The sequence below is a fragment of the Tachypleus tridentatus genome, chromosome 13 (assembly GCF_004210375.1).
Source record: "Tachypleus tridentatus isolate NWPU-2018 chromosome 13, ASM421037v1, whole genome shotgun sequence".
Classification (NCBI taxonomy): domain Eukaryota; kingdom Metazoa; phylum Arthropoda; class Merostomata; order Xiphosura; family Limulidae; genus Tachypleus; species Tachypleus tridentatus.
In genome coordinates, this window is record NC_134837.1 from 152,829,515 (window position 1) to 152,846,091 (window position 16,577).

The 16,577-nt window shown below is 33.5% G+C and overlaps 1 protein-coding gene across 3 annotated transcripts in view; it reads left to right on the forward strand.

The window, feature by feature from the left end:
- The first annotated feature begins 1,419 nt into the window (after positions 1-1,419).
- The window catches only part of LOC143238929 (inactive ubiquitin carboxyl-terminal hydrolase MINDY-4B-like), a 42,041-nt gene continuing 26,883 nt past the window's right edge, over positions 1,420-16,577 (forward strand). For 2 of the 3 annotated variants that reach the window (XM_076479581.1, XM_076479583.1), the window contains exons 1-3: positions 1,420-1,599; positions 13,468-13,576; positions 14,706-14,797. In XM_076479581.1, the coding sequence (XP_076335696.1) occupies positions 13,501-13,576; positions 14,706-14,797 (168 nt within the window). In that variant the 5' untranslated portion in view covers positions 1,420-1,599; positions 13,468-13,500. The remainder of the gene's footprint in view (positions 1,600-13,467; positions 13,577-14,705; positions 14,798-16,577) is intronic. The other variant, XM_076479582.1, reaches the window with a different exon arrangement.

The window sequence follows — 16,577 nt, forward strand, 5'->3', positions numbered from 1 at the left end:
TTTTGTTCTAGGATCGTAATGTTATCTTATAGATAAATATGTAGTACTTCAACTAAACTTTCCATGGTTTACAGGTTGCTTTGTAAACTTAACATTTAGAATCGTATCCCATATAACGTTCAGTTCAAAAGCAAACAAGATATTCGAAAGTGTAGAGCAGTATCTTAGTTACAGATGTTCGTGTCTTGCAACACACAAATTGAATGACATAGTGTTGGAGTTCTAAACCATCAATTATATCCAACTCATTAACATAGTGTTTTACAAAAAAGCTGGTGTTTTTTACCTTTATTCAAGGCCCTTGGGAAGTAAGACGAATACGAGAGAGTACAAATTATTTCCATATGCATAGTACATTCTATCTGATCTACTTGTTTCTCTTTAACCGTTTTATAACTTACGATGATTTGTAAAATGTTATTTTTAAATCTTCATGAATAAGGGTTATTTTTATTGATTTATATTTTTTATCTTAAAAGAAATGTGGCCCATTAAATAATAAATTTTCTGAACTTTTTATTCATATGTATCATTATTTGTTAACGCTATGTATGCCAAGAGTATAATTAAGTTTTGAGTGTATCTACCTGAAGTTTTCCACTCTATACATAGCAGAGCTTTTGTCAATCAGTTCGTTTACCTGTCGTCACCCACCAACCTAGTGTCACAATGGTAGGTTTGCGAATTTTTACTACTACAAACCGAGTTTCGATACCTATGGCGGGCAGAGCACAGATAACTTTTTGTGTAGCCTTGGGCTTAATGACAAACAACATCTTTGTCTATCTATATCTATCTATCTTAAAGAAAAGTCACAGCACAGCTTGTAATAACGTTTATTTATGATAATTTTACTACTGGGATAATTTGTATCAAAATAACTATAAAGAAGTGACATTTTTAAAACGTAAATCAGAACAAAGAGTGATGTGTGAGTGCGTTGCTTAAAGTATAGGAAATATAGGAGTGTTCCTTTTTCTTTATAAAATTGTTATTGCTAAAACGTAAGTAAAATTGAGTTAAAAAGCATATTTTGAAGCTATTTACGTAGTTATATTCTTAAGTTAGAAACTTATAAAAATATCATGTTCTCATTCATAAAATGTTTTATAATTTCATCGAAATTTACTTATCTTATTTTTAAGTTTTATACCATTTTTGTAACCTAAAAATTATCAATCAGTGAGCTTCAATACGTCACTTGGAAGTTGGAAACAACTTCGAAGTTACAAAAGCACTTCAGTCAAGCCACCCATTGTGTTAGGCCTATAACAGCCATGGTCAGCTAGAACAGCTCAAACCAAACAATCGTTGGTCGTCATGACAACAGAGTGAGCTATTGCTATTGGCACTAGGGAATGGAAATTGTTCATGATGAATGTTATGTGAATACAGGTGTTTCCATAACGGAGAGGCTTTATAGCAGAACACAGGCCGAAGGTCTTAGTGTTCTGGAAACGGACTACACAGCGAGAACTTCATTTGGTACCAGAGAGTGTGATACAAATGTACTATCGAGACCCCTGCTGGGAGTGTAGTGTTAGCAATTACGTGAAGATGTGTCGTTGATCACGTTTTACTTCTCCACAATCTATACAGGTAAGTGACTTTCAGCATTGCTGATGAAAAGAATCTTTAGTTTCAGATATTTTAATAAAATACTTCCTTTCATAGCAATTTTCAAATAGGCAAATAAAGATTAAAAAGGGCTCAACATTAACAAAAATAAAGGAAACAAATAATGTAACTTTTAACAATGTGTTTTTTTCACTTTCAAAGTGTCAGAGGAAATACACATTCTGTCTGATTCTCCAGTTTCAATGTATTTTAAAGCAATATGGAGAAACAGTCAGAAAAACGTAAAACACGTCAGTGATCTGTTGTTGTTATTATTACCTATAGATAAAACCTAAACAAGTGATTTGTTGCTGTTATCATTACCTAAAGATAAAACCTGAACAAATGATTTGTTGTTGTTATCATTGCCTATAGATAAAACCTGAACAAGTGATTTGTTGCTGTTATCATTACCTATAGATAAAACCTAACCAAGTGTTTTATTGTTATCATTACCTATATATAAAACCTAACCAAATGATTTGTTGTTGTCATCATTACCTATATACAAAACCTAATCAAGTGATTTGTTGTTGTTATCATTACCTCTAGACAAAACTCAACCAAGTGATTTCTTGTTGTTATCATTACCTATAGACAAAACTCAACAAGTGATTTCTTGTCGTTATGTACAGATAAAACGTTGCATGTTTCATTTATTCATGAAATGCGAAGAAGAGAAAGCATAAACTTCAAATAATTTTATTAGTAAAACTTGCATCATAAAAAACGAGCTGAACATAACAAAAGTACTTTATTTCTGGGAATTAGTTATATTATATAATAGTTATATTATATGCTGCTTTAATTCTTCATAAACAATATAGAATTAATCATCTCAATAATGATCTTCCAGTAGAGAACCAGAAGTATTTTGATTAACTGCCAAATTTATAGATTTGTTGGAGTGTAAAGGAAAATAAATATTCATTAGCTTCTTTCAAGAATTCTGGAATTTGGAGAACCTTTTAATGAATTTCTAATATAGCTTTGTAAGTTATAGCATCAAAAAAATGGTTTTCTCTGTTGGTATTGGTTTGTTTTGAATTTCGCGCAAAGCTACACAAGGGATATCTGCGCTAGCCGTCCTTAATTTAACAGTATAAAACTAGAGTGAAGGCAGCTAGTCATCACCACCCACCGCCAACTCTTGGGCTACTCTTTTCCCAACGAATAATGGGATTGACCGTCACATTATAACGCCCCTACGGTTGAAAGGGCGATCATGTTTGGTGTAACGGGGATTCGAACCCGCGACCCTTAGTTTAAGAGTCGATTGCCTTAATCATGTGGCTATGCTGAACCTCCATTGGTATTAGAAACAGAATAGAAATCTTCATAAAATTCATTTACTATTATGGTTTTCTAGATGAGATAAACTGCTGTTTAATGAAGTGATTAAAACAGAACACACAGAAAATGGTGTTTATGATATCTCTGTTATCGTTTTGTTTAAATTCATCGTGTAACATTATAGTTTCGGTAAAAACCAGAGCGTGAATTCTGAAGAATACTTTATGGATTTCTTGTTAATCTCTGAAAAATATAGCGTGTGTAAAATGAATATTAATTGCTATAAATTCTTAAATACTCACACACAGCATAAGGAAATTTATTATAATGTTTCTTTTAAAAAACAGTAAGTAAGCGAAATATCAGAAGTCAGAACTCATGAATAGACCAAAAACGGAAATAAGTAGATATGTGACTTGCTTTAAAGATACTAGACGTAAGTATTATAAAAAAAACAATTAGCTACAACTGTTGATTAAGCTGTACATAATGTAGCATTATAGATTATTACCACTGAATTCTAAGTAAAATAGTGACTGAAAATTGTTTATTATTAATAATCTGCTATCATTGTCAGATGATTAGGGAGAAACAAAAAAAATATGATTTTTGAACACCACGAGAAGTTCTACAAAAATGACAAAATGCCAGTTTCTAAAAAAAAGTCTACTACTTCATTAACTATAGTGAGCTTCATTTCTCAAAAATTAATGTATTATAGTCCCTTAAAACAACTCACTGTTTTTTAAGAAGAAACTTTTTTTCTCACAAACTCTTATGTTCATCAATAGATGGACGTGAAAAATTTTGCGTGCAAAATATAATTAATGTTAACTTCCAAGACTAGAACTATTTGTTAAGTGTGTATGAATACTTGTACAAATACGACACTTAATGGAGTTAAATATCACCAAACGATGAACCCACTAAATAAACGTGAACTGCCAAAGAGTTATCCTAGCTGAGATTACTGAATACGTAGTAAAATACAAGCCATAAAAGCATGTTGTTTACACTTGAAAATTTGAATAATCGTAGAGTGTTGTCATACGCAAGGATTTAAAGTTCTCCGTTACTGAGAGTAGTACGAATATATATATATAACCTATCAAAACATGCATTACATCACACATAAAGAAAAAACGTTATTAGACTACCAAAATGAACGACTCCGTATGTTTAGAGGGGTTACGGTGTACATGAGTGTTACGGTCCTCTGCTTTTTGTGTCATACGCAAGGATTTAAAGTTCTCCGTTACTGAGAGTAGTACGAATATATATATATAACCTATCAAAACATGCATTACATCACACATAAAGAAAAAAACGTTATTAGACTACCAAAATGAACGACTCCGTATGTTTAGAGGGGTTACGGTGTACATGAGTGTTACGGTCCTCTGCTTTTGCGCACCCTTGTCACAGGAAGATCATTGCTTATATAACTATTAGGTTTGAAAAGCTAATTTAGAAAAAAATCCGCTGTAAAAATCGCAAAATACTAACAGTGTTTTCTACACTTTGATTTTTTTTAAATTTTAAAGCCACATCTTATTGTGTTTAGGTTAATTTTAACGTTTAACTCATTAAGGAATTAGAGTAGTAACAGTTTGAAGTTTTTATTTTAGAATTTCGCCCGAAGTTGCACAAGAGCTGTCTGTGTACAGCCATTTCTAATTTTGAACATATGAACTAGAGGGAAGGCATATAGCCAGAATCAATTATCGCCAAATTCTGGGCTACTCTTTTTGAAAAGTCGGTTCTGAATATCACTCTTATAACGCATTAATGGCTTTAAAGTAAAATGAACAGCAGATAGCCCAATGTGGCTTTGCTAGAAGAAAAAAAAACAAAGTAAAATGAAGATCGCGTTTTTTGTGTTTTTGTTTGAGCAACAGGGTCTCAAACCGTGATTTCTCGTTGTGCACACTCTAGGTACATTAATCATTAGGCTACATGAGGTTTATACCTACACTATGCTCTCACAATTAAGATTTTTTTGAACTTATGAAAATATTGTAAAGAAATAATAGTATATAAATTACCTATCACAAGCTGGTAACTGTGTCTACGTTATAGACACACTGAAGGAAATGTTAAAAAAATTAATAATATTTGAAATGTGTTGCATTGACATATACGAACATTGTATTCAGTCTTACTGATATCCGATAGATAGCTACATTGTATTCAGTCTCACTGATATCCGATAGATAGTTACAAGCAACTGCAAAAAAGCATTCGATAGAAATATTATTGTAAAAAATAATTTTGGACACAGTGAGAAACGAAAACAACACGCAGATGAACAAATAAAATTATTTTTACTTATTAAAAGAAGTTTAAATCTAACCTTCTAAACATATTCTATTTCGTAAACTATCTTTAACTGACTGCAGGAATATGAAAGTACGGTTTTAACGTCTGTATAAATAAAGACAGTATACATATATATATATATACTAAATATTGAAAGATTTAGTAGAATGAAAATATTTCACTTTTAAATTATATCAATGTTCCAGTGTTGCATCTTATGATTCTTGTATTACCTACGTACGATCATTTCCATTTGACACATTCACAGAAAACAAACCATTAATGGTACAAGACTATTTACCACTCTTCGGAGTAACTGTTCTTTCACACCAAGGTGGTAGATAAATGCAAAGGGCCAAGCAGACATAAGTCTTGTGGAATATCGATTTGATATGTAATTTTTGTCTGAAGTAGAGGATTCGTGCAAGCTTACGATATATCCATATATGGTTTGCAAATGTCTCATTATTTATATGAAAAACAAATGTTCGAAAATTTAGAAAAATTATCTGAAGAAAGATATACTTTTCAATAGTTACAGAATAATAACACATAAAGGTACCTGTCAGAAGAAAATAAGACGTTTTAAATTGAGCTGATGATTTTAGTGCTTGTATTAATGGGTTAATCGTTTCAACGTTATTTTGTGTATCTCCATTTAAACTGTATATACCACTCGCTAAAAACACTTCAAGGACCCTTTTTTCACAAGATCAAAAAGTTGTCATTGAATGAAACAAAAAAACAGATTAAACCGTTGAGAATATTCGTTGGAACGAATGATAACATTTAATTGTCATATTGTCGAGACTAATAATTCTCTATTCATTTTAATTTACAAATGGCCAAGCAACTACTGAGTATGCGCAATTAGCACGTAGTAAAACTGCAATTTGCGACTTTTTACTCTCATTTTACACAGAAAAATTATATATAATGTTGGAATTTGCTTATACATGTTAATGAATTTTTAAATTCAATAATTGATGGAACCAGTCTATTGAATATTATACTGCTAAGTGTGACATTAGAAGTGAGATTAAAAATTAAGAACTTACACAAGCTAAGAAATAAGCTACATACCAGAAGGATAAGCCCTAGTACTTTATGCATTATAAAGCACATCACTATAAGGTGGGGGTATTCTATACAAAAAATTTAAATAAGTTATGGGTAAATCAAACAAGAGGGAATCCTCAATAGCCGCGGCTCTTGAAATTCTTTTTGGCAGAATTATAGTAAATTAATCTCAGACCTTTTTAGCTGAGGCGTAACAGCTTATGGAAGGACTCTAATTTGTATTTTGTTTGTGTTTTTCATGTACAAGCTTTTAGTTCATAGTTCCGTCATCTCTTGACCGAATCTAATTACAGTTTAGGACTCAGAAGGTCACGAACTCTTTCGGTTAATATATTTTACTACGCCCAAATTCTCATAGATTACTTTATCCTAATTCTGCCTAAAATAATTTTGATTTGAAGGTAGATGGTAGAAATCCTGATGAGTAATAAAACTGCTATTGTTGGCGCACAAAAATATTGCTATTAAAGATGAGGGGAAAGGTTTCATAGATTATTTTACTATCAACCTGCCTAAGTAAATTTTACGTGCCGCGGATATTAACGATTCGCTCTTGTTTTTCATTTTATTAGCTATATTTCTGTGAGGCAACAACACCAAGCTTTTGGCACGCGTATAACCGTTTCAGTTTTATTACTCAACAAGGATCTCTACCAGCCTACACTATTTTATGCTGTTGGCAGTTATTGGTGATCTCAAGAAAATATCTACCATGAAAAAAAACAGGATTAAAAAGGTTTGTTTTTTAAGTACGCGCAAAGCTACACAAAAGCTATCCTCGATAGTTGTCCCTAATTTAGAAGTGCAAGACCAGAGGAAAGGCAACTAGTCATCGCCTCCCACCGCCAACTCTTGGGCTACTCTTTTACCAACGAATAGTGGGATTGACCGTCACATTACAAAGCCTCCACGGCTGAAAGCGCGAGTATTTTTGCTGTGATGAAAATTCAAACTCGCGCCCTCAATTGCAAGTCGAGCACCATAACCACTTAGCCCTGTGTTAAAATCACGTAAATGTTTGTTGTTGTTTTGAATTAAGCACAAAGCAACCCAATGGACTATCTGTGCTCTGCCCACCACGGGTGTCGAAACCCAGTTTTTAGCGTTGTAAGTCCACAGAAATTCCGCTGAGCCACTGGGGGGCCACGTAAGAGGAGTGTTTTGTTTTATCTTATAGCAAAGCCACATCGGGCTATCTGCTGAGCCCGCCGAAGGAAACTGAACCCCTGATTTTAGCGTTGTAAATCCGGAGACATACCGCTGTACTAGCGGTGGGCACGTAAAAGGAGAAAGATATTTTAGAAGTGTAAAGTGAATACCTTCCTAACCTGGTTAAATTTTAAACTTCATAGGTTACCACAAAACGTAAACTGTAATCTGTTTTGAAACAATAATTTTAAGTGCCATTACTGATTTTTATAATATTTTATTGAAAATAGAAAATTTGTTATTTTAACTTTAAAATAACCTTCCCCTCGGTGGGCTGAGCAGATAGCCCGATGTGGCTTTGCTATAAGAAAAACACAAACACACATACACATTAAAATAACCAATGTGGAGCAGCACTTCAGACACAAATACTGACTGATTGCCACCATTTTTTGTCTTTTACTGTTATGATGCTCACCTGATCAGTATTTAAGCATATAACTTAATATTTTTACTGTAACATGAAATTACTGAAATGCTTTTCATCAGACACATAAAAGGACAAGGAAAATGCATGATAAACGTGTGACCTCATGACACAAGAACTGATTTCCAGCTTGAGAAATATAGACTGTTACTTTGATTATTCGTTAAAACACTTATGGTTTGTTTTTTATCATGTCATTAATACAATTTTACAGGTATTTTTATGTATGTTTCCCAGTGGGACAGCGGTGGGTTTTCGGATTTACTACGCTAAAATAAGGGTTCGATTGATCTCGGTGGACAAAGCAGATAACCTGATGTGGCTTTGATATAAAAAAACAAACAATACAGTTATATGATAAAACAATTGATTTATTTTCTGGATGTGCTAATTTTACAAGAATAAAAGCTTACCACTTCTATTAGTTTGTTCGTATCAGTTTTGCACCAAAACTGTATAAGTAAATTTATTTGAAAATAAAATATCAGCTTTAGGTTCTGTCACCAGTAGCGACAGCTAAAAGACAATACATGTGTATATATATATATATTAGTAGCTGAACGCATTCTTGGTGATGAATATACCTTAATGTTGATCGTCGAATGCATGTCACTGTATGTTAACTACTGTTCTTTGTATGGCAGTCCGGAATGGCCAGGTGGTTAAGGCACTCGACTCGTTATCTGAGGGTCGCGGGTTCGAATCCCCGTCACACCAAACATGCCCGCCCTTTCAGCCGTGGGGGCGTTATAATGTGACGGTCAATCCCACTATTCGTTGGTAAAAGAGTAGCCCAAGAGTTGGCGGTGGGTGATGATGACTAGTTGCCTTCCCTCTAGTCTTACACTACTAAAGTAGGGATAGCTAGCGCAGATAGCCCTCGAGTGGCTTTGCACGAAATTCAAAACAAACTTTGAGTGGTATATGCCTTTCTAATATTTTTTATACATAGTGGTACAAGCTATCTTTCCTATTTCAAAATTTAATAAATAGGTAATTGAAGAAATATCACCAAGGAGTTTTCAATATCTTGTAACCCAATTTAAACAGGGTTTTTGTTATTTTTTTACATATCAGTACACTTCTACGTTTGAACCATTAGTGGCTCCCGGCACGTCTAACTGATATTCGGGTGCAGTCCACATCCGATGCAACATCGGATTTTTACTATTGATTAGTGATGCACAATGTCTTTAATATACCATCAAAAAAGAAAGTCTAGTGTAATTATGTTTGGCTTTCCCCAACCAACTCGTTGCATTAAACATTTTCTTGCACTGGAGTGATAAAAAATAACAATAAAAACTATTTGAGTTAGGCGACAAGATGTTGAAAACTGCTTGGTTGTATTTCCTTAATTATCTAAATATTACATTTTAAAGCAGGAATAATCATTCTGGGCCACCCTGTACATATTTATATTTATTCTTCTTTCTATTTTACTCTTTGTACAACTTGTTCGTTAACAAAAATAAACAAACTTAGTGTTCATAGTGAATACAAATCTCATTCACACCAACTGCATATTTGTTTGAACCTAGTTATAATATTATGAGCCTGCTATTTACAAGAACATGCGAGATATTTTCAGTGGCATGCGATTAATTTTGTGATATGTGTCCAATAGCGAGTATAAAGTCTGGTAAGTCGTGTTATATTTGTACTTGGGGTTCACAATTAACTGGTGTCTTTCAGATTAAGTATGGCAAGATAGATATGTTTTGGTGTATGAGCTTCAAATCCTGCTATTCAAATACAAATACATCAATATCCATGAGTCTTTTATTGATATACTAGCTAAAATATTCGGTTTCGCTTGGGTTCGATGCATTCCAGTTGACTATTTCAATGGGTGTATTCTGAACCAATTTTATCGTAAAAGTATAATTTATATAATCAATGATGTCGAGAAAACCCACTGGTAGAGAAAAATATATATGTAAAAACGGATCGTTTGGGTTGAGAAATTTTTTTTTGCGTAGAGGAGCGAACAACGTTTCGACCTTCTTCGGTCATCGTCAGGTTCACAAAAGAACCTACGTAAAAAAAATTTTCTCAACCCAAACGAGTCGTTTATATAAATATATATAATTTATATTGTTTTGTTGCTAAGCAACATGTCATAAAAGATACTGTTGGAACTCGTTGTTACCGAAACGCACTGGCTTTTCTATATATTAGAATTTGTTATATAATAAACCACGTCCTTTCTACGTGGTTTTTCACTAGTATGCCTTATTAAGAAGATTCGCTAGCGCATGTGCTTGTCTGTCTGTCTGTCTGTGATCACTATTTTTAATACAAGAAATCACATCTTTTCTATGTGGTTTTTCGCTAGCTTGCCACATTAAACTAGATACGTAATTATACCCTTGTGCACACCCTCAGGGGCCACTTAATATGTGTACAAAATGTAAGGTTTCTAGGTTCTTTTCTCTCGGAGTTATGGCGGTCACACAGAGATATTATAAAAATATATTCAAATACACTATATTTTAAAAACTGGTACGTGAACTTAGGCAGTCCTTACTGTGAATGTATGAATAATGTGTGCGTGTTTTTCTTTTCGCAAAATTGCATCCGTTTACCTGCTGTGATCAACGAGGGAGATCGAGTCCCCGATTTTAGCGTTGTATATCAGTAGACTTAGCACTGTAAGTCATTATATTCAGTGTTTATAACTAAGGGAGTTGCATCATTCTAAACAGATCGATAGATTTAAGGCTCTTTCAAGCAAATTTTTATAATATTAAAAAACATCTGAATAACGTTGTTTATAGTTCGTGTTGGACGAATTTTATAAGATAAATACTAACACATACATTAAGAAAATGCTATAGTTTAATATCAAGGTAAAACTAATGTCATAATCTGATAAACAGGCTTGTTCATAACCACAGTGTGAAGCTAGTTATATGATTAAAAAGAGGCGTCTTTTTTATGAAAAATATATTCAGTCACGCACGCAATAAAGTTATCACCTTAACTATGTGGGGTGAAAGATAATTAAATGCTGTTGCTTATAAGTGTATCCAACGAAACTAGTGTTATAAATTGTTCCAGTATAATTGAATTGTGCAAAAGCTATAGATAATTTGTTTTTTGAATTTCGCGCAAAGCTACATGAGGGCTATTTACGCTAGCCGTTCCTAATTTAGACAAGTGTAAGACAAGATCGAAGGCAGCTAGTCATCACCACCCACCGCCAACTCTTGGGCTACTCTTTTACCAAAGAATAGTGGGGCCCCCACGGTTGAAAGGGCGATCATGTTTGGTGTGATGGAGATTCGAACCTGCGATCTTCAAATTACTAGTCAAGTGCCTTAACCACCTGGCCATGCTGGGCCATTTGTTTGTTAAATATCTGGGTTATGCTAACTGCAAGTATCAAAACCACCTAATTTTTAGTGCTCTAAGCCTGCATATAATACCCCTGAGCCATTTTGTGGTACTATTAATAGGCAAGATTTGATTTGATAAATAACCGTAGACAAATCTGTGAAAAGCGAAACAATCATCGTATTTAATAAAAATTATATACCATCCAATAACAGATTTTTCATTTGGATAATCAATCATTTTGAAGAACATTTTAGAATGGTCCCCTGCTGGTACAGCAGTAATTCTACGGATTTACAACGCTAAAATTAAGGATTCGATTCCCCTCGGTGAACTCAGCAGATAGCTTAATGTAACTTTGTTATAAGAAAACACACACACACACGTATTTTAAAATGAATTAATTATTTGTTTCTTTATGTGTTCGTTATTACTAGAAATTGGTGTGATTGACTTCTAAAATAAATACAGACCAAGAATACTGATATCAACTAATATTAATTCTAGCATTGCTTCCGTAGTAATTTGTTATTGAACAAATTGTTCTATGATGTAGTAACTTTTCAAAAAATATAAAAAGTTAATATGTTTGGAACCTTTGGTGCATTTAAAGTTATATAATAAAACCAAATAAACGCTGGTCTTATAAATATATGATATGTCTCGTTTTCGGTCACTATCTCTTCCAGGATAGGTCTATTACTTGTTTTATTGGACTTTTCCCATACCGAACGTATCTGACAATCACGTGTTTCAAAACTCTTGAAATCAAATAATGACCACTCGAAAGGAATTAAATGTCAAAACACTGTGTATCTGAAAATTCACGGACACAAAGTTTTCATGTGCTCAGATACCTACGGAAGTTCAGAGTGAAATATTGACACACTAACGTAGAACTTTACCTTAAAAATTTAAAACGGGTGGGGCTTAAAGAGGAAATAAAATAATAATAATTTGTTTGAAACTTAACCATAAAGCTAAGCATTGAGGTCTCTGCGTTTTACCCACCACAAGTGTCGAAACCCAGTTTCTAGCATTGTAAATCCGGAGATATTCCGCTGTGACACTGGGGGGTAGATGATAAGATTACATTAACTTCGGTAACTATAATGATGTTTATTGGTTTGTTTTGTTTTGAATTTTGCACAAAGCTACACAAAGACTAACTGCGCTAGCCGTCCCTAATTTAGCAGTGTAAGACTAAAGAGAAGGCAGTCAGTCATCACCACCCACCGCCAACTCTTGGGCTACTCTTTTACCAACGAATAGTGGAATTGATCGCACATTATTAAGCCTCCACGACTGAAAGGACAAGCATGTTTGGTGTGACAGGAATTCGAGCAAACGATCCTCAGATTACAAGTCGAGCTTTTTAACCACCTGGCCATGTCAGGTCAAAATGTAAAGAAAGGGATAAAATATGATGACCAATTACAGGTGTTTAACTTGTTTACGTAGCTACATATTTGTAGCTGTGATATAGCTTCGGGTTTTTCAAGTACACACTTTTATCCCGTAACTCGGTCATTTTTGGATCTGTATGAGATCAAATTATAATTTTGTACTGAGGAGGTCACACCCTTTAGATTCATGTATTTACTCTAGCCCTGCCTTAAAGAATTTCAATTTGAGGATAGATTTGTAAAAATTCTGATGAGCAATAAAATCGAATTGAGCATGCGCGCTGTCCACGCTTGGTATTGCTAAATAAATATCGCTAATAAGAAGAGTCTCAAAAATACTTTTATTCCTGTCTAAAAGAGTTTCAAGTTCTACGTCTATTGAGGACTGCCTCTTGTTTAATATACGTCTATTGAGGACTGCCTCTTGTTTAATACTATAGTAACACGTTTTTGTGCATTAGTAATAAAACGTGCACGAAAATTAGCAATTACTTGTCAATTAGTAAAACAACCCTGAAAATACGAAACGTGACCATTAGAAGGTAAGGTAATAGTCCTGGGACTCATGTAGTTAATAAAACAGAAAGAAAGTTTAACATCTGTAGATTGTAATGTACTATCAAGGAAAAATATATTACTAATTCTTTTTTTAAAAGAGAATAGTTTTCTTGTAAATATCAATTCACACTTAGTAACAATTTTGTTCAATATTTTAATTAACAGTTATATATTTAAATGTGTATGTTGTTGTATTATTTCCTAATTTGGTACTTGAAGAACAGAAGAGTGGTCACTGCAAACTGTCAGAATATGGCCAATCAATGTCCACAACGTTCACGAATGATGCTTGAAGACCTTAAGCCTGAACAACCTGCAGCTATGGGAAGTGAGTTGAAATGCTGGCAAAAAGGGGCCATTCTTTGTATATTTTAAAATAAGGATAAATTATATACTAAACTCTAAACCAAAATAATATTCAAATATATCAGACAACGCTAAAAAACAAAACTTTCATGATATCAGCTTCCAAATACTGTAGGTTCGAGTTAAATGTCTTTAAGTTGTTCTATGAAGAAATTTGGTAAGTAAATAGGAGGGAAGGTAGGTATTCTTTAAGTTTCGTTTATACAACCACCTTTCGTAACCAAAGAACATACATTTTAAGTGATTTGATACTGCAGTATCTAATTCATTCTGGCATGAATTCTGTAATCCTGGGCAAACCCATGTGCTTAGTATTACAACTCACGAAACCAAGAGGCGACATTTTAATCACTGTGTATTTTGCTTCTACATTCACTTTCGTTGTTCATATTGTTAAATAAAGAAAATGGCAGTCTATAAATGCCTAAAATTTCGCAGACCAAATTTTATTTCTTACTTTTAGTTGTTAACAGGGAAGCAACAGTCAGTGTATGCGTCTGTTTATAAATATATAATGATTTAATTATCAAGTAATATATACCAATAATTTAGCTTTACTTAGGTCGGTCTATGTTTGCTTCTTTTGAATTTCGCGCAAAGCTACACGAGGGTTATCTGCGCTGGCTCTCCCTAATTCAGAAGTGCAAGACTAGAGGGAAGGCAGCTACTTATCATCACCCACCGCCAACTTTTGGGCTACTCTTTTACCAACTAATTGTGGGATTGACCATCACGTTATAACGCCCCCTCGGCTGAAAGGGAAAACATGTTTGATGTGAGGGGGATTCGAACCCGCGACCTTCAGATTACGAGTCCAGCGTCCCAACGACCTAGGTAAGTCCTTACTTTCTCTCTTAGAGCGATAAAGCTGTTTAGCAATTAGAAAATTAAAACTATTATGGTTCTAGCCTCTTATATAAAACTTTAATGAAATTAGGTTATACTAATTTACTAATTCATACGATTATCATTTCTTAATAGCAGGCGTTGGAAAGTAAATTATGAGTCGTGTCACTGCTATGTGTAAACACGTTCAAGTCACTCATGTGCCCGCTTTTTATTTAACTCGTGTTATTAAACATATTTTACAGATCGTGTTCTATACCCACGACAGCGTCGACCGCTAACAGCTATCAACCAACCTGTTATTGGAGGAACACCTATCACCATGGAAACTGCTGTCGTAAGTTGCTTCTTTCCTCGTTATGAAAGTTTGATAGCATAAGTTAGCACGTTACTCGAACACTAAGTGGTTAGTGGGTGGTGCAAACGTGAATTTAAATATTCAGAGAACACAAAGGCATGTTTAACACAAAGATACGTGTATATGTTTGTACACTGCCCGCTCGTATCTATGTGTGTTTGTGGAGCACTGTTCCCACAAACACACACATTAAATAGAGAATATACATTTCTTTGTAAAGTAAATATTAATTCGTGCGTCTTTATTAAAAGCATTCCTGGAACTATCTTAGTAAAATATCTTGTGTGTGTTTTTTATCTGAATGAGCTTTTAGAGCTTTTCACTAAAATATCATGCATGTGTTTTTGTTAAACGAATTTATGGCACTGTTTAAGCAAAAATATTATAAGTGTATTTTTTTACTGAATTAATATCTGGCACTATTTATAACGAGTGTTTATATACATTGCGCAGGTAATCATATCCAACATAGGTAAGATACGGGAAACTACAGTAAAAACAGGTGACTTTATTTCACTATCTCTTTTTTTTCTTTCTCCCTCTTGAAATCACCATATAATGAATATAATAATCAGTGTGGTATTTCTCTATATTATCGTAGATAATATCTTACATAAATGAAAAATAAGTTTGATACTACTGGAAAATAGTTCTTTTATAGAAAATCTGACCTTTCTAAATATGAAATTCCCTGTTTTATTTAAAAGATTATTTTCCAATAAATGACATCTACCAACGAATTTTCGTACATATCAAAGTAAGTTAAGTATTTTTACTGTTGCAATAAATTAATCTGTTCTGTTAAATTCCATGTTACAATAATAATAAATAATAATTAAATATATATCCCTATATGATATTGCAGGTGCATCATGTGTTTTCTAACATTATAATAACGTAGGAACATTTTTTTTTAATTATTGATTACGTATTTTCCGCGCTATCGTGGTAGCAACACGTAGTCCACCCAGAGAGTTGTTTTGACCCTTTGTTTTCTAACAGGTGGTGTCTCTGTCTACAAGTATGTTTCAGTATTGTATATAGAATCCGGTGTAAACGGGTTAACATAATTATGTTAACTGAAGATGACATAAGTCGTGAGGTGAAACTGTCCTCTGGACAAAGAAAGCGAATTAATTTTCTGAATATGAACGCACTTTCTTGGTTCAGTTTTACATTAGCGTACACACAGGAAGAGCCTGCACTTTTCTGGAAGATCGGTGTATTTATTGTTGGATCTCGAAAGAAGGAAAGCAGCAAGACTGAAGGGGAGAATTACTGTAGCTTTGTCAATTGTGGGTATACCAGAAATGGAATATTCGTGTTCGAATACAACTTTGGAAGTATTCATGCATGTGTTCAAATACTTTGATCAAAAAAACAGAGTATTCGTATTTGCTGATTGATTTACTTCATACATAGTATTGTAATAGTAAATGTCAACATTTGTACTCATCAAATCACTAGGTTGTCGTTATTACATCTGTATCAGATCTCTAGGTTGTCGTTATTACATCTGTAGCACTTTAATTTCCTTTTCAGCACAAGCTTCGTGTTTTCCTGCATAATAAACAACATAACATAATATTCATTTGATACATTAAAACATTCCCTTTCTGTTAGTTATAAATAATATGATATTGATTGTCAGAGAGGACTGTTGACAAATCCTGAAACAGAGGATATGTAGGTGGGTGAGGATGGATTTGAGTAATTATAGAATTATCATGAATAATTTACTTTAAATTTTGTTTTTCTT